At 34.5% G+C, this 24,358-nt stretch overlaps 1 protein-coding gene across 1 annotated transcript in view; it reads right to left on the bottom strand.

Annotated features, from left to right (window-relative positions):
* AHI1 (Abelson helper integration site 1) overlaps nt 1-24,358 on the bottom strand; it is a 247,409-nt gene that overhangs the window by 77,393 nt on the left and 145,658 nt on the right. The window contains exon 21 of the mRNA XM_044675444.1: nt 170-278. Coding sequence (XP_044531379.1) covers nt 170-278 — 109 coding nt within the window. The remainder of the gene's footprint in view (nt 1-169; nt 279-24,358) is intronic.

The following is a 24,358-nucleotide window of genomic DNA, read 5'->3' on the forward strand; positions in this document are numbered from 1 at the left end:
AAGTAATTGGGAAACTAGCAATAAGACAACATATTTACTTACTCTTGGGCAAAAAGGAAAAATAGAATTCAGGGAAAAAATCAGTTAATTTCTTTAAAAGTGATGAAAAACTTTTGGCTAATAGGAGGGAAAAGGAGTTTGTCTACAATGAGAGGGGTATCAAAAATGCCATTTATAGTTTTGTATCAATTTTTGAAATGCTGATATAGAATGGCTTACCATTTGCAGTGTGCTTGATTGTATTCGTGTAGAAGATTTTCCTACTGGGCTGAAACCTCCTGTGAAAAAACAAGGCTGTGAATTTTTGCTTATTATTCTTAACCACTAATAGCTATTTTATTTTGAAAACATTATGTTAGCCAGACATATTTCACAAAGCTCTCATAAAAAAAGGACTCATGCAACAGCAGCTTTGAAAGCCGTGGTCATGGATCCTTTAGTCAGTAACAGTCAGAGGGTTTATCTATCTAAAGATCTGACACCAGGTTATAGCTAATCCAATACTTCCATTCAAATGGTTTGGAGCAATAGCTTAAACACTGTCCACATGCTGTCTTATGCTTAAAACTGACACTATTATCTAAGCTTAGTTGTCTTTCTTTCATGGAACGGTTGAAATTCTGACTTGAGGACACAAAGTTTTCAGGCAGAAATGATCACAAAACGTGTGAAAGGAATTACTTCCTTACTTTATCAAAAAGAGTAAGTACATCTATTCAGTATTCCTCTTTGATCATCAGACTTCCTACCACAATATATCTTGCTGTTTATTTTATTCAATCACCACGGACTGCTTTTAGAAAAATAAGGACTTTTAATTCTCTCCTTTAGAAATGATTACATTGATGGCTAAACTCTGGAAAATTCTTTCATCATCTGTGGATTTATCTTTTTTTGTTGTTCATGATAGCTTTTATTGCATTTCTTTTCAACAAGAGGCTATTTAAAAATAGAACAAGTCTCTTATCTGTATGGATTTGGGTTGAAAGTTTAGTTCAAGTTAAGGGTGAAAATGAGATCTCAGAATTACATTTTGTTCTTCAGCCTCTGCCCATCAGTAGATGAACATCTCATATATGAATCAATGGTCTGTTAACATAAGGTCCAGGGTTTCAACAATAAAGATTGTAAGTGAGAAATAAAAGGCTGTTAAAGTAAGAGCAGTAAGTGTCATATCAACTTCAAATGTAAAAATATTAGTCCTTTACCTTTAAAACACATTAATTCACTTATATTAATAGTAAAACATTATTTTATGCATATAATTGATCTGACTTCTGATTAGCTTAATAGTCTTTTATTATATGGAGAAAGAGGGAGTAAAGAAGGAGAAAGAGGAGGAGAGGGAGAATCTATTTTTGGAGCGTAACCAGAATGGTGAGCAGAATTAAGATCATGTAAGGTAATGAACAATTGAAAGAACTGGGCATACTAAACTAGAAGGAAAAAAAAAGATTTAATGGGACATATGTGTGAGAGATGGATTAGCATGTGCAGAGTGATTTTTTGGATTCTTCTGTGTGGCTCTTTTACTGTGTGAACTTGAGTAAATAACTGACTCCATCTCAGCATTAGTTTCCTCACATGTAAAGAGAAAGATTGTGTGTGTGTATGTATGGAGGGAATGACAGCTGGATGGCTCAGTGGATAGAGAGCCAGGCCTGGAGACAGGAGGTTCTGGGTTCAAATGTGACCTCAGACACTTCTTAGATGTGTGGTCCTGGGCAAATCACTTAATCCCAATTGCTTAGTCATTACTGCTTTTCTCTCTTGGAACCAATAACTTAGTATCAATTCTAATACAGAATGTAAAGGTTAAAAAAAAGAAACAAAGACTGGAGTAAATTATATTTATGTGATCTTATTCAATTTACTTCTCTGGGATTCTTTTTTTTTTTAATTGTAAAATGAAGGTAGTGGAATAGATGGTCTCTATGGCCCTTTCCACATATAAAGATCACGATCCTTTAAATTATAAGGAGGCAAATTAGAGCTGCATGTGAAGAATTTTCCTATTTTTAGAATTGTCTCAAATGGATCACCTTATTTTAGTAATGAATTTCTAGTCACTGGAGATTTTCAAACATAGGTTAAATGATTCCTTGCCAGAGATTTTGTAAAAGGATTCATCCATCAGGTTTACAGTGAATCAAGTTACCACTAAGTTCTCTCCCGATTATAAGCTTCAGTGATTTTAATTTTGAAGAAATATCAGAAACTGGACATTACTAGCACTTTTTTATCTAAAAAACCAAGAGAGAGTCCAGTGTCTCTTACGTGCTAGGTACTGTGGATGATACAAAGAAAACTAGGATATGACTGTAGATCTCTAAGAGCTTAAAGTATGGTGAAATTATAAGAAAACAGAGAACTAACAATTTGATAGTTTCCATTTTAGGAAAATGAGTTAAAAACTGAAATTAAGAAGGGAAATAAATCCAAAACGCAATTTTGCCAGATTTAGTAATTTGGAAGAAAGAATATCAAAGGGAAACATTTAGTTTTGAAATGTTATCATCAATGTTTTTTCCCTCTCAAGCTTATACTCAGGAGTTCATATAACAGACTTAAATTTAGGGAAAAGTAACCTGAAAATAAGGCTTTTAGGGTTCCATTTACAGGAATAACCATTTGAACTCTAGATTTAAATTTGCACCTGATTTCAGTCTTACATGATTATGACCACAAATGAAAGCTGATAGGCAGTATACAACAAAGTAAAAATGAAGATGTTTTTATGAATAAAGCCTCTAAGTTATTTTCTAAACTGTGATCTTGTTCATTAATGAAGAGTAAATAAAAACTTTAAAAGAACACATTAAGTAGAGATCATAATTTTTAAAAACAACACTTTCTCAAAAAAAGTTGAAAAAATTCTATTGCTAATTTGTCAGTTAAAATTTGTTTCTCATTAGAAATTTATACCATTAATTCAAAATACAGTTCTTAATATAGTGCTTGGCACATAGTAGGTACTTAATAAATGTTTATTGAGTAAGTAAATGGAAAATAATAAAAATAACTATGCTTTAAAGTCTTTTGAAAGAATCTCCTATACTACTGGAATATAAATTTTCCTTTAGATCTTCAATTAATTTAACCCAATAATGCTGCAATCCCTGGAATATCACAATTCCCTAAGAATCGAAGTTATGGAGGATTCAAAAGTTAATGAAGACATGCATGCTGGGCAGAAAAATAATGTAATATATTTCCACTGATGACCTGCATGCAAGAACTGGTTTAAAAGGCATATTCAGCACTTGGGAAATGTATGATTAGAAAGAGAAATAAGAGCGAATAATGAGACTACAGATGAATAACCTGTGCTTCATTAATGACTATGAAATTTAAAAAGGCAGACAGGAATGCCTCTATGGAATCTTTATGGAGGGACAGAATTGAATTATATAGTATTTAAAATTGTGGGGCAGCTTGGTAGCACAGGGGATAGAGCACCAGGACTGGAGTTAGGTTCAAATCTGGTCAAAATACTTCCTACCTATGTGACCCAGGGTGAGTCACTTAATTCTGTTTGCCTAGCCCTTGCCATTCTGTCTTAGAGTCTTCCTAAGACAAAAAGTAAGGGTTTAAAGAACAAAACAACAACAACAACAACAACAAAACCAATCACCCAGCATGAGAATGTATGAATGGTTTAGTACAGTGATGGGTGTAGTATACAGAATTGGGGGTTATAGTTTCTTCTAGCTTTGGCTGAGTTCCAAAAAGCTGTTAGAGGTTTTAGAATCTTGAGGAGGGGCAGTTGACTGGATCTTCCATGGAGGGAGGAAGTCAATGATCGAGCTCTTAGATTATCTAGCTTCAATATTGAAATTTAGCCTAGCATTGATATTTTTACTTAAGAAATTATTATTTAGATAGACCCTTTATATCTTCCTTTCCTAATATCACCCTGCCTTCCCTCCCTTACCTTAGTGGCTGTGGAGTTTATAAGGAGAGAAATTAGAGAGGAGTTAAATCTGTGAAGAGTTATCTAATTGACAGCATTATTTATAATTTAATCAAATCATCATTTATTTTCTTTAGATAGATTTTGTAAAACTGAGTGAGGCAGGTCCTTACTCAGATTCCATCTTTACTTCCCTTCCCCCACCTGAGGTTCCTGAGATAACTGATAGGGCTTTCCTTTAATCCACCTTCCTAACCAACTTCCTTCAAATAAATAAACCCTTTGTGTTTCAATAGTCATATTTAGTGTAATTTGTCTGTTAGTTAACAAGAGGGAAGAAGAGGGAAAGAAACAACATACTCTGGGTTTAGAGAGAAGCTGGGCATCCATCTTGAAGGAAGGTGTTACTTCAAAACAAGTCCCTTCCTGTGAAATTAACTAAAGCCTGTTTGTTAATTTCAGTCTAGTCTGTTTCCCTCAGCTTATGTTTGAGTCTAAGTCCTAGTCTGTAAGCCTGCTGCATTAGTTTGTTTATTTTAACTTCTCTTCTTCCAAAAAGATCTCAGTTTCCCTTCTGTGTTATACTCCTGACTTCAGTCCTATATTACCCTGAATCTCCTTTAATCTCAGCCTACCTGTAGCCTAATTTATCCACTTACCAAGTCTCCAATCATCCTCCTTTCAATTCCCTTATCCCAAACACCTTTCCCCAAATTACCCCCATAACATGGGCAAACTATGGCCGGCGGACCAGATGAGGCCCCCTGAAATGTTCTATCCAGTCTCAGGACATTATTCCTAATCTGATGAATACAATGAGTAGGATACAATACAATGAAACTTCGAAAGAGTTGCCTTAGAAACAGACTGACATATGAGCATTTCCTTTCCTTTGTCCCCTCTTTAAAAAGTTTGCTCATCACTGGTTTAGAATCTTACTAATAACGGGTGTGTTCATATAAGTGAGATCTTAGGTCTCAGTAGTATTTGAGAATTAAAGAAATTATTGCACTTATAAGTCTGTGATAAGTTAAACCAAAATATACACATAAATACATTTTTAGTATACTAATTAAGACGGGGAAGTATAGGAGACTTTGAAGTAGAACCAATGCATTCTCCAGACTTTTTGGATTTTCTCTTCCATGGCCCCCTCCTTCCCTGCACCCTCAATCCTTCCACTCCTGTCCAACTCTGCTTTTCAATAATCTTAAGATCGAGGACTCCCCCCACCCCCATTTATATTCTCAGCCCGTACCATAGTGCCTGCTACAAAGAACGCACTTAATAAATGCTTGTTGATTGGACTTGTATCAATCAATATAAGATGTAATTTAATATTTAATTCACTATCCCACTCAACACATTTTCATCTCTCCTCTTATTCTCTAAGACTGCCTCTCCTCTCCCATCCTATCTATGGGCCTTGGATCACACTTCTCTTCTTCTTTTCACATGACTAGACATTTCCCCCCATAGTTATTTTATTTAATTTTATTTTTTGCCCATTTCATATGAAGAGTTGGCCCTTCTCTTTGCTAAGGTTAACCCCTCTAAGTGTACTCTTGATCCCATCTCCCTCCTCTTTTCTCCAGAAAGCTATCCCCACTAAAGCTTCCTTGCTTCTTATAAGCATGTTTATTCTCCTCTATCCTGAAAAAATTGTAACTTGATTTTGTCATCTTTGTTAATTATCATTCTGAATCTCAGGCCCTCAGTTTCTTCACTGGTAAAATGAGGCCAGTGCTCTGGATGGTCCTTTCTAGCTCTAAAATAATATTATTTCAGATCAATTGTCCTGATTGTCACATTAAAGTATAACAAACACATACAATGAATAACCGTGACTCTTGGTGAGTTCTCCCCTGTCATAATATCTTCAAACGGTACCGACTAAATCCATAGAACATATCATTGGATAACTATGTTAGGAAGCCCATTTGGTTTATGATGAAGAGTTTTCTGTTAGTGTTCTGGAGCAGCTGTCTAGAAAAGATAATTTGGCATCTTTTCTGGCAATGCTCTTAAATTCGCTGTAATAATGAAGGCTTCCTGGAGGCTTCCAGATGCTAGCTCAAATTGAGTAGGTCATTATATGAACGTTTATTTTTTGGGGGGTGGCAAGCATTGCAAATGCTTTGTTTTTTCAGATTATCAAGTTTTTCCTATCTTCCTCTGCTTCTTCCCCTTTCCAGGTTTATTTTCCTCCTGTACAAGACTGATTTGAACAACAGAATGGGGTATGCTTTCCTTAGTTACTTTAACACCTTACCACGTATAATTCAAGAACTTAAACCTGGAAGATACAGAAAGAGACCAGATTTACCAGAGCCCAAACTATCATTGTATATAGACATGACACATTTTAACTTTGCACTTGGGTCCAGTGATTTGATTCAGTCATGAAATATTTATTAGATGACCCTGTGGAAGAGAACAGCCTTGCTATGTTCTTTTTTCACATATAGCTCTTAAAAAAAAAAAAAAAACCAAACCCCAAACCAAACTTTACTTTCTATCTTAGTGTCAATTCTAACCCAAAAGGGGGGCAAAAGTTAGTCAATTAAGGTTAAGTGACTTGCCTGGGGCCAGACAGCTACAAAGTATGTGAGGCCACATTTGAACCCAGGACATCCAGACTCCAGGTCTGGCACTCTAACCATTGAGCTACCTAGCTGTCCTCACAAATTTCTTCCAAGATTTCAAGCTATATGGCAAAATTATTTTCTTCATGGGAAATTTTGAAGTTCTCCCCAAAAGTGCCAAGCTAGGATAGAATTTATGCCTCAAATGTATGGCTAGAGATTTGAGAATAAAACTTGTTAATTCTACCTAAGAAAAGTATAAAAGGGAAAGAACAGCTTCATGATTTTAGGTACAACATTAGAAAAAAAATTTAAGCCAGGCATTTAAAAAAATAAATGTATTTATTTAATCAGGTATTTGTTAATGGTTTCTAATACCCTTCAAAGTCTCAATCACAATGAATTAATATAATATAAGTTCATATCAAGACTTCACTTGACAATAATTACTAATATTTAAAAGAAAAGATGCAAAAACCTTTTAAATGCGAACACCTTGACTTTCTTAAGTATACACTTGTCTACGAGATGAAAAACTAAAATGTAATAAGCAAAATTACAATTTAATAGGTTCTCATTCATTCATTTATTCATAGAATTTCAAAGTTGGAAGGAAACTCAGAGATTATTTAGTATAATCATTACATGACCAAGTATTACCTCTATAACATTACATAAAAGGTTTTGCTTGAAGACTTAATGAATGGAAATTCACTCCCTTCTGAGGCAGCCCATTCTACTCATGGATAGCTCTTTTTCTCAGGGAGCTCATCCTGACATTGGGCTTAAATCTGCCACTCCAGCTTCTTTCCGTGTCTTTAAGTCCTGCCCTCTGGGGCCAAACAGAACAAGTCGAACTCTTTATACAAACAAAAGCCATTCAAATACTTAAAAACAGCTGTCATGCTTCTTTTCAGTCTTCTTTTAGGTAAAAACATTTCCTAAGTTCCTTCAATCAATACTTAAAAGGTATTATCTTGAAATTCTGCTACCATGTCCTTTTCACCCTGTCTTACATGAAGGAAGTAGCTTTGTTCCTTGAGAATGCTAACCCCTTTATCTGTACAAGTTTTCCTATTCCATCCCATCTCCTCCAGCAGATTCTTTTCTGTCATCTCCACTCATTTATCTTCAATCTCTCTCTTCCTTAGTTGCTCTTCTGTTGCCTACAGACATGCCCATGTCTAGCCCATCCTCAAAAACTCTCAGGAGCCATTTCCCCCCTCCCCCCACTAGCTATTGTCCCACATCTCTACTTCCTTTAGTGGCTATGAGAAAGTTATCTACAACAGGTATCTCCACCTTCTTTCTTTTCACTTTTAATTCTCTACAGTATGACTTCTGTTTTCAATAGAAATTGCTCTTTCCAAAGTTACTAATGATCTCTGATTTGCCAAATCTAATGGCCTTTTCTAAATCTTCATCCTTTTTGGCCTCTGTAATCTTTGATGCTGTTGATCACCCTCTTCTCCCCAACTTCTCGATAGCCTTTGTAGGAAGCCCTCTTTTCCTGGATCCTCTCTTCCCTCTAGGTTTTTGTCACATTACTTTCTCCTGGTTCTCCTTCTACCTAACCAACCTCTCCTTGGTATTCTTTGTTGGATCTTCATCCAGATCATACCCACTAATTGAATATCCCACAGAACCTTGTCCTGGGTCCTATCCTCTTCACTTTCTATACTAGTTGGTGACTTTATCAACTCCCAGAGATTCAATGATTATATGCTAATGATTTTCAAATCCACTTGTTCAATTTTATTCTCTATGCTGACCTCTAGTTTTACATTCCAACAGCCTAGTGGACATTTTGAACTGATGACCCATAGACATCTTAAACTCAGTATGTCGACAAGTGAACTCATTATCTTTTCTCCCAAAGCTTCTTCTCCCCCTCATTTTCCTATTTTTATCCAGGGCAACACTGTTCTCCCATTCACCTAGCCTTGTAACCTATGTGCCATCCTTGACTTTTCATTTTCTGTCATTCCCCATATCCAGTTTCTTGCTAAGGCTTGCTAAATTTACTTTTGTAATATCTCTCACATATGTCCTCTTCTTTCCTCTGACACTATCATAACTTTGAGGCGTGCTTACTTCACAATTGGAATAGGGCAATAAGCCTGCTGGCTGGTCTTCCTGCCACAAGCCTCCCCACACTCCAGTCTGTCTTGCACTCAACTTCAAAAATGATCTTAAAAAGCAAGTCTGATTATGTTACCCTCTGTAGTAAATAAACTTTGATGGCTTTCTATTACTCCCCAGTTTCAAACATAAAATCCTCTGTTTGGCCTTCAAAGCCTTTCATAATCTTCCCCCTCTCTATCTTTCTTATGTTCTTATGTTTTCAAAATAATAATAATAAATAATAATATTTTTCTGGTTTTTTATGTTTTCTTATACTTTATACTCCATATATGTTCAGTGATTCAGCGACATTGGCCACTTTTTTTTTTTTTTTTAGGGAAACACTCACTTCTATATACTGATTTCTTCCTTTAAAAAAACAAGCACTCGGGGCAGCTGGGTCGCTCAGTGGATTGAGAGCCAGGCCTAGAGACAAGAGGTCCTGGGTTCAAGTCCAGCCTCAGACACTTCCCAGCTGTGTGACCCTGGGCAAGTCACTTGACCCCCATTGCCTACCCTTACCAATCTTCCACCTATAAGTCAATACACAGAAGTTAAGGGTTTAAAATTGAAAAAAAAAAAAACAAGCACTCCTTATGATTTCATAAATAAATTTCTTTTTAACCTTCTCTCTATAGTGTCTCCATACATTAGGATCAATCTTGTGAAATAATCATCACAGGACATTTGACCTCCCAACTCTGAACACCTTTCTTGGCTATCCTCAATACTAATTGCCAATAAACAATAAATATAGTGGCAAAGTTATTTCCCATACCTTTCAGTCACCTATATGACTACAATGATGTGGTCTAGTCTAGAACATTACTAATAAGAACCTGTGTATTTAAAAGAACTTTTCTTATGCATTAATCCAGGATATAGTCTATATATGTGGATTCTTTTTCTTTTCTTTTCTTTCTTTTTTTTCCATCTTAGTAACAACTCTTAAACAGAAGGGCAAAGGTAAAGGGGATTAAGTAACTTGCCCAAGGTCATACAGCTGGGAAGTGTCTGAGGACCATTTTTGAACTTAGGACTATCTCTGTCTCCTAGACTGGTTCTCTATCCATTGAGCCACCTGACACCTATTTTTTCTAATAGTAATATTATATATATATATATATATATATATATATATATATATATATATATATATAGTTTTCTACCTCTAGTAAATTGGTATCCTCTCCTCTTTTAGGTATCTTAAGTATATCAGGCTCTCATTGCCTTCAAGATTGTGTCCTTCTCTGTGTATACTTGGTCATGTCCCGCTACTTTTCCCATCTTTATTTTCTTTATATTAGAGCTCAGATGTGGTGTCTCCATTGATATTAATGTAGAAAAAGTTTGTTATATGAATGTTGACAAATCTTTTAAGTTGTCTTTTAGATATCCCTTTTCCAGCTTCATTTTTAAAGGCCTTTAAGGATGACTTTATTTAGTTGTATATCTTATAAACCCTTTTCAAATGAGGTTTTCCCTCAATTACATCTTTTTTTTTTTAAACCCTTACCTTCCATCCTAGAATCAACTGATTCTAAGGCAGAAGAGTGGTAAGGGCTAGGAAATGAGGGTTAAGTGACTTGCCCAGGATCATATAGCTAGGAAGTGTCTGAGGTCAGATTTGAATCCAGGACCTTCTGGTATGTTTGATAACTAAGATAGTTTTCAGATTTTATTGATCTCTTAGCAATGTCTTTATAGCAGTTAACTTTTTAAGGATATAGTTATAACCTTTCTTGCTATATGTGTTCATTTCTCATTTGGATCCATCTAAAGTTTGCTTAAGCAAGTCAGAATGTAGTTATTTTCATTATATGTCATATCTTAATTTCATATTTATTCTTTTTTTAATTGATATTAATTTTGACCTTTGGTCTAACAAATCAATGGTCCAACTACATAGAGATAGTTTATTTGGCCATGAATCCTTACATAAGTAATAAATTTTTCCTTTTAATAAATATAAAGTCAATTAATTTCTTATTTTGTTCCTTTTTTCTTTTTTCTTTCCTTCCCTCCCTCAATTGCTTTCTTCTTTTCCTCTCTCTATTCCTTCTTTTATTCCCTTCCCTACCTCCCTTCCTTTTTTTCCCACTACTCCCCTTGGCTTGGCTATTCACCTTTAAGTCCTTTTTTTGGAAAAAAAAAGATAATGTATATACTTGAGAGTTTGGCTTCTTTCTTTTGATACTTGAGCATGTGCATGTGTCTGTGTGTGTTTGTACATGTGTAATTTGCCATCCTCCCCTAAGCTCCCCTTTGCACTGAAGTCACAGGGGCTCAAAATATATGTTGATTTAATCTGGAACATCCTTTGAAGTCTGCTGTAGAATGCTCTACCTCTATGACTGTTACCATGGATGTTGGTGCCTAAAAAACAGTTACTTATGTGGTGATCTTTTCGCTTATGCTTCTCATGAGCACTATAATGAGATGACCAAAAGTCTATGGGAGTAATAGTTCCTATTGTTTTTGGATGGACAATAGAATATTTTATTTGTTTTTTTTTAATTTCATTTACAGCAAGAATGTCAATATTGATTCGATTCAGTTTCTTTTATAACGGGATAACTTAATTCAGGGGCCAGTGGACAAGGACATAACACTTAAGAGTACCAGAAGGTGATATTTTTGGGCAGTCTAAATCTGTCATTCTGAGCATTCTCTGCCCTCTTTTCTGCCATTTTCCTACTGTCATAAGTAGAAGTGCAATGTACAGAACTAAAGGTTATTTTGCAAGTTTCTATGTTTAATCATAAAAATACATTATCAGGAAAGACAATTTTGAGAGACTTTAGAACTCTGAATAATGTACCAAAAAAAACCTTAAGTCCAGATGACTGAAGATGAAAAAGAAATGCTGAACTTAAAATTAATTTTTTCTCAGACAATGTAGGCATTTGTTTTTTGTGACTATGGATGTTTATTTGGCTTTTCTTTTTATTTATTTTTTAACAAGGGGCAATAGGAGGGAAATATAAATGTAAAATAAATAATTTTTTCAAAATATAAATAAATTATAGCTATTATCATTAAGAGATATAATTATTATAAAATATAAAATAACAGATATTAAGTATATAAAAGAGGTAGAACAAGTATTCAGAAGGATGACATTTTAGGGAAGGGATTTTTATTTTAAATGTATTGATCTCAACTGTGTATATTCATAGGATCATAGATCTTAAGAGCTACAAGGGACTTTAGAGATCATAAAGTTAAACCAACCTCATTTTACAGATGAGGAAACTGATTCACAATTTGTTTAGTGAATTGCCCAAGTTAATATAAATAATAGAGCTGAGATTTGAACAGGCATTCTACTATGAAATCTAGTAGTTTTTTTCCTCCATTTATATTAGCAAAAACAAAAATCAAAAAAACCCACCATTTTTCTTAATTCAAAAGTCTTAACTTTAACAAATTATACTAGGTCCAACTTAAACTAATTTCAGATATTAAATTGCTATTTTTGAAAAATATAATCAATTTAATAGTTTTACAATATGAGAAATTATTGTTTCATAAGGAGAATAGGCCATCAGATGACTGTTTAATTTTGATGTTAAAAAAACAAGTACAAAGATATTACATTTTAGCAATCATGAATTTTATAGAGGGAAAAGACATACAATTAGTATCTTAATTAAATATTTACATGATAAAGAACCAGATGCTCTGACTTAATGAGCATAAATATCTGTTTTCTAAAACTAGGTAGCTTTATAGTTGCCTGAAGGTTAAATGCTACCTCTATTACCTTCAGCAAAAATATTTTTTTAAAAAATATCATGAATAAAATTAATAAGATGTAAAATTAAAGCTGTTACTTCTTATTCATTAGACAATGAAGCCTGCTCTGTCTAACTCTATAATTTCAATAGGTGAAGTTAAAAATAAGGCAAGTTTTAAGTGTATCAAATAGGTAAACATTTTATTGTATGTTTGTCTACAACTTTCTCTTCTTAATTAAATATTATATCAATTATTTTGTAAGGAGTGATTTAAATCTCATAACAGACAATTATTTTTAATTTGCCACTTCAAAATTTCTTCAGTGATTCATTAAGCAAAGATTAAATCTGAAGTCTTTTAAAACCTCAACATAAATTTTGCCCAATAAAAAATATTGCATAGAAAAATACTTATATAAACTAATATTGTTTTTCTCTAGAAATATGACTAATATGGAAAATTAAAGACTTATTAAGTATAAGAAATTATTAATTCAGAACAAAAACAAGGGAAGAGACATAGTCAAAATGATAGCATTAAACATACTTATAACATTGAGAAGCACTTTGGAATATATTTTGAACCCCTCTAATTTTATTTCTAAATCTTGTTGCTGGTTGGCTCTGTTTATCAAGGATTCCATCTTAGATGAATACCATCAGAGGAGTCCAAAAGCCTATCTGATTCTTTTCTGTATGTGTTAGTTCCTTGAGGATGCTTTGGAAGTAAAACTGTTGTCTCATCCCAGAATAGCATATTTTGCATAAAGTGACTGTTTAGTAAGGTTTGTTGAATAGAATAATGTACCAATAATGAGTGCTTCTTCAATATTTTCTCTTCAAAACTCCTTTATATCATTCTATGACTAGTTAGTTTGCTAATAGGTGAATGTAGAGTGTGGAGGAGAGGCTTTGATGAAATTTAATCCACAACTGCAGGCCTTGCTGAAAGGATGAGTTGGGACAGTCAGAAGATGGAGGGGACATCTGAGAGGGAGTAGTTTTATGCTACAGCAAACACCTCCTGCCCTAGATCCCATTTCACTTGTATTTTCTTTGTGTGCATATCCTGTGTGCAACTGTTATTTCTTCTGTCAGAATGTAACTTGTCTCCTCCATTAGAATCTGACCTCTTCAAGGCAAAGAATCTTTAAATTTTTTTTTCTTTGAAACCCTGGAACTCAGCAGAGTCTGTCACATAGAAATCACTTAATAAATATGTAATGATTCACTGATTTCTTGAAGAAAGAATTCATGATATACAAAAGCAAGGCTTCAATATGCCAATCAAGCATGCAACGAACAAGTCTTTGCCAGGCTCCCTACTAGGCAAGAGGGATACAAGTATCGTCTCTCCTCATGATAAGCTTATATTTCATTCAGCATGACAAGAAGTACATATGTAGATACACACGAAATGCTTGCAAAATACTTGCAAAAATAAATGCAATATATATAGTGTGGGGAGAAAGACATTAGCAGATGGAGGGAATCAAGAAGAATGGCTTTAGGCAGAAGATGAAGCCTGAGTAGAATCTTAAAGGAAGAAAGAAACTCTGTGTAGTAGAGAGAGGAGAAGAGTGCATCCTCAGTCTTTGTGGCAGCCCAGTGAAAAGACAAGGAGACAGCAGTGTTTTGTGTGAAGATCAGAGGGAAAGGCAGAAAAGCGTGGGAGGAGGACTGATGTCCAACGAGGCTGCAGAGGGAGGTCGAGGCCAGGATCGGTAGGGTTTTAAGAGCTAAGAGATGTTTATAGTTTATCATAGAGTCAATAGGGAATTGGTTGAGTGGAGGGGCTCTGGGTTCTGATCTGGACTTAAGGAAAATTACTTTGACATCAGAAGTGATATAGTTGAGGATCAGAGAGATCCCAGTAGTGAAAGGCAATTTCAGTGAGAGATGGTGGGGGCCTGAATTAAAGTAGTGGCTATGAGAGTTGAGAGAAGGGTTTGGATGAAAGAGATGTGAAGATGTAAAAGATGAGATTCACCCACTGATTGGATACTTAAGATGAAAGACCATGAAGAGTTCGGGATAATGCTGAGGTTATGTACTTGGAAGACCAAAAAGATGGTGATGCCTTTAGTAAGAACATGAAAGTTTGGAAGAGGGGAGTGTTTGAGAGAAAAGATTATGAGTTCAGTATGGGACATAATTGAGTTTGAGATTCCTCTGAAACATTTAGTTTGAAATATCCAATAGGTAATTTGTGAGGCAGAACTGAAGCTCAGAAAAGAAACTGAGCCTGGATTTAGAAATCTTGGAGTCAAGTATTTAGAAATGAAAGTTAATCCAAGACAGCTAAAGTGATAGAAATCTAGAACCCACTGGAATTATATTTTTTCTGTTTCTCTTCCATATTATTTTAGATTTCCCTCCATGCCTATATTTACATAGAAGTCACTGAGTATTAAAAAATATTAATTTAACTTGAAAAGTCTCATCAAATTCTCCAGAAAATTATTTTACCTACTTTTTCTTGTAAACAGGAGATGTGATATATAAAGTACAATTATTAATAGACTTTTTGAAAATATTTATCATGAGCACTATAATACAAGATGGAAAAATATCTCAAGAAATGATGTTTCTTCTTGCCTTTAGATACATGGAAAACCCAAATCTATCAACTCATTTATCTGCATCTCCAAGAAACCTGTGTATAATCTTTGTATTTAGTTATGACTTCCTTTTATGTTTTTGACTCAAGTTATTTTGGGAATGCCAACATTGATATATTGTTATACTTCCATTGGTTGTGTGACCTCTCACTGGTCACTGTATAAAGATTTCCCATTTAGAATATCAATAGTTAATCTTTAAGTTAATATTTACAGACAATCTAAAATCTATGTGCCTGACCATCCTCTACCCCTTTTGGTGGAATAGGGAAAAGAAGCCTATATTTGGAAGGAGCTCTGAGCTGTAATCTTGGCTCCACTATTTCCCAGCTATAGAAATTGATGCAAAATTGGGATTTGGAGTCGGGGAAGAGAAATAGGGGAAGTAGATTATCTTTAAGGCCTCCCTTGCATTTAACTTATGTTCCTATGAATCCATCAGTAATAGTGCTGAATATAATAAACATTAAATACCAAGAATTATTACTATTTGGAATATTGAATTCTGTGATAGATAGGCACATTTTTTCACATTAAACATCCCTTTGTCAAGAAAAAAATCAAATTGATATTTTAAATGTCATTCTCTTAATAATTATGCTAAATATTCATGATAAGAGCAAAAGTTATTTGATTATGAAATTAAGAACACTGGGCTATTTGTTCTGTGACTCTGTACAGATCAGTGGTCAATAGTCCTAAAATTATTTGCTGTAATTAATCTTCCTCTGTTCTTTTTTATCTATGTCACCTTCAAATACTGAATGGAGGTTACTTCCTTTTTTGCATGCCAAAGTTTCTCCCTTTTCCACACGCAAAGCTGATTTGAATGTGGATTACGATTAAGTAAACAGAGGGTCAGCTTAGTTGTACAGGCAGGCACAAGATTTCTGGAGAGGAATGTGTGAACTTATCCCAATAAGTACATAGGCAGAAAACCAATGTCAACTTGCTAAAGTTGATGAACTGCTCTAGAGAAATAAAAGCCATCTCTGAACTATTTTATGGCAGTATGGTTTTAGAAAGTTAGAACACTTCTATAAAATACACAAAAAAAATTCCTTTTTTGGAATATGTGGATTCTTGAAAAGTTGAGATTTTGATCATACAGAGTTTATTAAAAGTATGTCTTTATTTAACATAGAGAAACTAACACATTTACTTATGATATTTCAGTTTTCCATATATAGAGCCACTCTCATTCAAAAAGAACATGTTTGGAGATTTCAATGAACAGTAGAAAATACTAAACCGAACCTGTAAGTAGGTAAATAAAAGGTCTTAATGAAGGAGCAAGCTACAAAGTGCTCACAAGTGATTAATAGCTCCGAACTATGCATCTGCAAGGTGTTGCCTCAAGTTCTGGCTGAATGGGTTGACACATTAAATAATGGATTTGAATGAAACAATTAAAGTCATTAATATTGACATCATTTTAATTAATACAATCAATATTCCTAATTAAGTACAATGATTGGTGGTTGCTTTTTTTTTTTTTTTTTTTTTTACTAAAACATCAGAGTTGTAAAAAAATTATTTGGTGACAATCTCAAATGTACTTTTTTTTTTTTTTAAAATAAACTCTTACCTTCTCTCTTAGAATCAATACTGGGTATTCTAAGGTAGAAGAGTAGTAAGGGTCAGGCAATGGGGGTTAAGTGACTTGCCCAGGGTCACACAGCTAGGAAGTGTCTGAGGCCAAATTTGAACCTAGGATTTAACATGACTCTTAATCCACTGAGCCACCCAGATGCCCCCTCAAATATGTTTTTAATTTAACACTGATCATAATTTGTCATGTTAATGTTTAAGCAACAGATATGGTTCCTCAAAAGTCATATAAATCAAGTACATACTGAACCCCTGCTATGGGTGCAAAAATTCTGGGCATGTCAAACCTTCTGTGAAGTCTTCCCGGACTTCTCCCTCTTGTCTACAACACTTAAAATCTATAAAACCTGATGTTGGGCTTGGGGAAGTAGATTATAGGAGATAATAAAAGAATTACAGAACACAATATCAACAAGTTGGCTTAAGAACTAAAAATCAGGAGGTTTGCTTGTATGAGTCATGACCATTCATCAAAGGCATATAAACACAAGTACGCAGATTTTTAGGAAGGGGTTTCCTAAACTCTGAGATTGCCATGTTTGTCCCTAAAGAAAAAACCCAAGTAAAGCAAAGTGGTGAAAGAGTATGATGTATTGGAAAGAAAACTGGATTTAGAATTAGAAGACCTGAGTTCAGATTCTGTATCTATTACTGTGTCACACATTTTGGACAATTAACCTGTATCTATTTCCTTCTCTATAAAATGAAGAGATGGAATGAGATGATTTTTAAACACCCTATTCCAGGTCTAAATCAAATGATGTGACAAAATGGAAAAGGTAAAGACCTCAGGGGAAAGAGTTCTGGTTCTAACTTAGCCACTAACTATTTGTGTTACACAGACTCTCTGCTTCAGCTTTCTCACTTGATAAATGAGGAAAATGCCATTGGCTTTTACTTACCTCATAATAATGTTATGAGGATCAAAAAATAATAGCTACCTGGGGGCAGCTGGGTAGCTCAGTAGATTGAGAGCCAGGCCTAGAGATGGGAGGTCCTAGGTTCAAATCTGGCCTCAGACACTTCCCAGCTGTGTGACCCTGGGCAAGTCACTTGACCCCCATTGCCCACCCTTACCACTCTTCCACCAAGGAACCAATACACAAAAGTTAAGAGTTTAAAAAAAAATAATAGCTACCATGTTTAAGGTGTACCAAGTGCTTTACAAGGGTTAACTAAGTGATTACAAGAACAACTCTGAGGTAGGTACTATTTTTAGCCCTATTTTATAGAGAATGAAACTGAGACACAGAGAGATGCTAAGTGTCTTCTGCCCAGAGTCACAAGGCTGGTAAATATCTGAGTCTGCATTTGATTTCAGGTCTTTCTGACTCCAGGCCCAGTGAGTGCTCTATCCACTAACTGCCTCAGGACTACCAAAGTGGATTTGATTATCCTTTGTGGGTGGTGAGGGATTAGGAGATTTAAAAATGGAGACTTGGAAGAATCACTATAGAATAGTTTTAAGAAATCTTCTAGGAATGATATAAAAGGATTACCAACAGGTAGTACAATAATGGGCCTATTTTTAGTCCTTTCAATGGAGAATCTAGAGTGTTAGTGAAGGTAATCTCTTTTATTCTGGCTAGACAAAGGCTGGTGGTAGTGGGATTTTGGAGGTCAGGGAGGCTGACTGTATTTTCTTCAATTTTTCAGAAAATGGAACTCCCAAGGCCATTGGATGGAGATTGTCAGAGTAAACTAGGCACCACATAGTATTTAAACTTTAGTACTTTAAATCAATTTAGTAATATTTTTATTTGACATAATTTCTTAATTTAACAGTTAACTTCAACTCACCAGCTATTACATTTCACCTTCTGCATCCTTTATAAACATAAATATTTTATGTGTTCTCATAAGAAATCCACCTGGCACTTCCTAAATGTCAAACATAAAGAACACAGAACAATAGGAGTCCAAAGCCTGTTTATCTACTTCTACTATGACATGCCCTATAGGTTCAATCCTCAGGGCTAAAGGTCAAGTTCTCCTAATACCAATTTTGGGACATTTTTATAGGGTGTGAATAGCTCGGTCACAGAACTTTTCTATGTATCTATCTGTCCAATACAATTCTGTATCTCTTAAAAGAATTGTTGGTATTAATGTTGGCTATTATTGTCATAAATACTTTATAATCCCACTAAAACATACAATTACTGAAATTATAATTATTATTGTTTAGATATTTATATTAAATAGCAGAGATGTACCATTATAAAGAAAATAAAGTATGATAAATGAAAGTGCTATGTTACAAAAAGGAGTTGCTAATTTTCCCTCCTACGAACCCTGATATGAATCTGATGGAAGTAGTAGTTATCTTTTTGAGGGTCAAGAATCCCATAGGCATAAGTTATTTATATAAGAACTACTCGCAGTCTGGTTATTCTCCTTTTTTATTTTCATATTTTTCCATGACTAAAACATTATAGCAATATTTATAAACCTCAATGGAATTTTTGAAATATAACATGCATAATACTCTGAATTTTAATTTGTTATACACTCACATTTTAATGAATGTAAACATTCATAATTATATACTCATGTAATCATTAAGCTGAACAGAATGGAAAAGGGATTAAAGTAATTCTCCATCACTATCATAACCTCATTTCTTAATTGGAGTGCCATACCAAACTGTTGTGGAAGGGAGGGTTAAGAAGGACTTTAAATGTAAATAAATTGTTGTTTATTTGGGGTTAAGTTCTAATAAAAGTGAAAGACAGGACCTTTAAATCAGGATTTAATAATAAAATCCTTGTAATTGGAAACTGTCAAGTATCATCAACAATAATTCTGCACCATTAATAAGTCAATTCCTTATATTTGTAGATGTGTAGTCAACTCTTGATTATTCATATTTGAAATACTTAACTTCCTTTTATAGTTCAGTACATTTCCAAGTTATCAGTGTATACTAAGGAAGATAAATTAATTTTAGTGTTAGCTTAAAAAAAGAGCATTTTGGAATGTAAATCCATTGCCAAATGTAATATGATACATAGCAACTTCAATTATAAATGCCTGGGTACTCTATGATGTATTTTTTATACTATTCTCTTTTATTTGCTTGAATAATTAAGGATAAATTATGTTTATTAAACAAAGAGAATATATATGTACATATATAGCAGTAAGATTTGCTCCCTATAGAACTATTGCCTCATTTCCTCTTTTGCAAGGTTAATTTCTTAAAATTAACAATAATAAAAACTATAATTACTATTTCACATTTTAATTCCTTTTAGAAACAATCTTCTCTGAAAACAACTGTGAGTTGTTAACAAAATAGACTTCTACTTCTATTTTAGTAATGGATTCTACCTCTGTGGCTCAGAAATTGTAATATTTTCATTCTTTAGAAAATTAAATATTGATTTGATAAGCAGAATGGTAAAGGGCAAAAAAAGGTAAAATAAGCAAATATTTAATAATACTCAAAAAAGAGTATAAGATATTTCTCTTCTATCTCAATCAAAAATAGCCCAAGTACATAATCTTCAAAGAGATTATCCATGAGGAGAGAAGAATCTGGGGAAAAAAGAAGGAAAGCAATAGGAAGAGCTGAAATACAGCACAGACAGTCTATATAAAATCTACAGAGGGTATAGAGTTGCAAGAAATCTTCAAACTCATCTAGTACAATTTCTTGTCTGATGGGTAAAACAAAATAAAATAAACAAAAAATCCATCTCTACAACATCCCAGATAAGTTATCCAGATTCCTTTTGAAAATGTCAGCCATTTATACCAGAATAAAAACTTCTGCATTAGCAGTATATGCTGTTTCTGTATGGAATCATACAATATATATCCATCATGATGACAAGGACATCATCTCACCATTTAAATTTTTTTTCTAAGTATACATGTATGTTCTTTTCTCATTCCAAGTCTAAGATATGGCCACAAACCGAGTATTCGTTGCATACTACTTTTGCTGTTTTTAAAAGAATATAACACATTCAAAATGTCACTCTCAAAAACTTCCTGCTTGTGTTTTCTTCTGAACTGTGCATTAAAAAAGTTTCAAACATTTTCTTTTTTGGCAACATTATTGCTACCCCCTCATCTCTCAATTTTCTCCAAATAAAAATAGAAGGAAAAAAACCCAACCACTTTGTTATAAATAAGCATAATCAATCTAAACCAAAGTACTCAGTAACCATGTCCAAAAGACGAATCTCTTTACACAACCTGAGTCTCTCTCTGTGTCAGGAGGTGGGCAGCATGGAGAAGAGGACTTACAGTGTGAAAGAGACCTAAAAACATCTGGGTGTTTTAGTGGGCTTCACAATCTAAACAAGTCAACTGTGTGATACTGTAGCTAAAAAACTAAATGGCATTATCCAGACCTAAGTTTAGAATTTGTGGCAGCAAGATGAGGCAGTGGAAAGAGTTCTGGGCCTGGTGAATCAGGAAGACTCTCTTTCCTGAGCTCCAATGTGACCTCAGACACTGCAACCAGGAGGGTGCAGGGTTAAGATGACATTGTATATCTCTTTGAAAGAATGGAGGTGGGGAGGGGGGTTGGGAGGAGGGAGAGGCATGACAGCTCTCTTTAAGTATTGCATCAGGGTCTGTGTGGAAAATGGGATTAGATGTTCCACTGAGCTCCAGGGGGCAGCACTAAGAACAGGAGGTAGATGAGAGGGAACATGGGACAGTGGAGAGAATGATGGTTTTGGAACCAGAAAGAGTGGATTTAAATCCCACCTTTCCTGTGCTTTGGGGTAAGTCATATCCTCTCTAAGCTGCAGCTTCTCATTTGAAAAATAAGAGCAATGATTAGATGAGCTCTAAGTTTATGATGTATGAGGGAGGAAGAAGGGTAGGCTCCATATAAGAAAAAAGCTTCCTAACAATGAAATTGAGGACAACTAGTCTAGTATTCATTTCATGGGCAGCCAGGTGGCAAAGGGCCTGAAGACAGAAAAATTCCTCTTCCAGAGTTCAAATCTAGCCTCAGCCACTTACTAACTGGGAGACCCTGGGCAAGTCACTTAATCCTGCTTACCTTAGATCCTCATCTATGAAATGATCTGGAAAAGAAAAAGTGCAAATCCCTTCAGGATCTTTGCCAAGAAAACCCTAAATGAGGTCATAAAGAGTAGGATGATACTAAAAAAAATGAGTGAACAGCAGTAGCAAAATTAATTTCACGCCCTTCAAAATTCTTAAAGACAATCTAACAATTAAGATTTTTTAAAAAATGGAATAGGCTGTTTTGAGAAGTAGTAGGATTCCCTCTTTCTGGATACATTTTACCAAAGCCTGGATGACTCCTTCTTGGGCATGTGGCAGAAATGGGATGGGTTAGAGCAGGCTGTCTCTGAGGTCCTTTCCAACATGGATGCTCTTTGATTCTGTGAGAGACCACATGATAGGGCAGTGATGGTGAACCTTTTAGAGCCCAAGTGTCCAATTTGCACCCTCATGCTGCATGTGACCCCGAGAGAGAGGAGGGAGAAAGTACTCCCATTGGCTACTGGGCAGAGGGGTGGGGCATGTAAGAAATGTTCTCAAGTGCATGTGGAGAGGTGGAGGGGGTAGCTCACTCTGGCACACGTGCCATAGGCTCACCAACACAGTGATAGACCTTCATGATTAGAGTTTAAGAAGCTGAGGCCTAGAAACCTCAGCCCCACAGGTAGCAATTCTCACTCTAAACCCTCTTTTTTTTTTTTTTTTTTTTTTTAAATACTTATACCATACTCATTTTCTCAGGTACTGTGGTTTTTCTTTCTTGTGAAAGTTGTGCAAATAGAATGGATTGCTTTAGTATATTTTACCATGACTACTTTTCATTTATATATATATCCTGCCTTTAGTAGTAGGTTTTCAAGAACTGTAATGTCAAATCCTTCCCCAGCCTCACACCCTTACTAATGAAGGTAGGAGATTAATTATGATGAGATTTATCAAAGAGGAAGTCTGGGAGAGGAACTGCAGAGAAAAAAGTAGAAAGGAAAACAGCCACAAGTACAATTAAATGCTGTTGCTATTCACCCCCCCTAAAAAAAATACAAAAAAACCTTGAGACTCCTCACCTAAAAAGGTCTCACTTCATAGCAAAATTGAATAGCAAAGTAATTTTAAAGATTTCATTTTATTTACCTAAAGTAATCGACAGAAGGATATATTTATTCATAATAGTCATATCATTATAGGGTTGTATTTTTTAAGTCCTTGTCTTCCATCTTAGAATCAATACTAAGTATTGGTTCCAATAAGGAGATTGATAAAAGCTAAGCAAAGTGAGTTTAAGATACTTGCCCAAAGTCACACAGCTAGGAAGAATCTGAGGTCACTTTTGAACCCAGGACCTCTGTCTCTAGGCCTGACTCTCAATCCATTGAGCTACCTAGCTGCCCCTGGGGTTTACCTTTTTTTTTTTTTTTTTTTTTTTTAAATCAGAGTGTTTTACAAATATTCTTTGGGACCCAGGATTCTCTATGAGGCAGTTTCCCTCTATTTTTAACAAATAAGAAACCTGAAGCACAGGCATATTGAGTGACTTGATCCATACTATCCTTGTGAGAGGTCATTACAATAACTCCAGTATTAAGACTTCTAGTTCTGTGAAATTGGGCCAATTGTTCTTTATGATATCTTTTGTTATACTTGTTTGCAAATCTGAAATAAAGTAAAGAAACATAGGGATGTCCAGTGGACTGTGTTTTTAATGAGTAGACTTCTACTGAAACAATCTTAATATTTCTGTCACAACAATTAGGTATCTTCAAGTTAACACCGACAGCTTAATTTTTAAAAAGTACCTCTACTAAAGGAGGACTAGGAGAATGTTCCAAATTTCTTTAATTAACCATTTACAATGCAATGTCTCTTACATGATTAAAAAAATGACTAGTCACAGCATGTAGACCTTTTCTAGTTTCCATATTTCTCAACATCTTTGCTTTGTGACTTTTAAATGAGTTTGCTGATTAAGAACAGCAAATGATAAATCTTCCAGAAAATGATAAATCTTCCAGCAAAAGCACTGAGAAGTATATAGTACATTTTCATATAACTCACATTGAAGGAAAACATTTCCAGCAAACAGTTAAAATTTTGGAAAATATAAGTCAGCATTATCTCTCAGGTCCCTGTCATTACCACAAGAATTTGTCCTGAATCTAATTTGCCTCTCAACATTTTCAAGTGACAGACACTCATTTCCAGAAAACATTACCAGTAAATTATATGACATCATATGCTGTCAACAATATAGATTCCAAATTGACTAAACCTAAAAATGCAAGAATAACAGCTTAACTAATGTCAGGGAAACTATCAGGTTATTCATAGAATAAGAATGAATTGGAACTTAAAATCAAGAATGCCTTCTTTCCAGTGCTTCCTTGAAATAAGCGTAAAACCCAATTAAGTATGTTATACAGACCTGACAATGAAATTTCAGGTTCCAGATTTAATGAATGAATCACTTTGATAAATAGCTACTATCACTAAAAAATAAGATACAAAGGTTGCAACTGGTATTTTATTTTTCTGCTAGGAGCAACTTCTTTGACTCCAAGTATGGCAAATCATAAACAAAATTGAGGAAAAAAAAAACCTTTGGCACCCTCAGTCCCACTTTTTTGTGCTTTCCTCCTTTTTAACTGGGGTTCTTAAAATATTCACTCAGACTTCTACTACGAGCATGTTTTAGCATCCTGCCTCTCTCACTTTTAAAAGTGACTTTTATTTTTTAAATTTATTTTTGTTTCTTTAATTTTAACATCACTTTAA

This window comes from Gracilinanus agilis, chromosome 4 (assembly GCF_016433145.1).
Source record: "Gracilinanus agilis isolate LMUSP501 chromosome 4, AgileGrace, whole genome shotgun sequence".
NCBI classification, from domain to species: Eukaryota; Metazoa; Chordata; class Mammalia; order Didelphimorphia; family Didelphidae; genus Gracilinanus; species Gracilinanus agilis.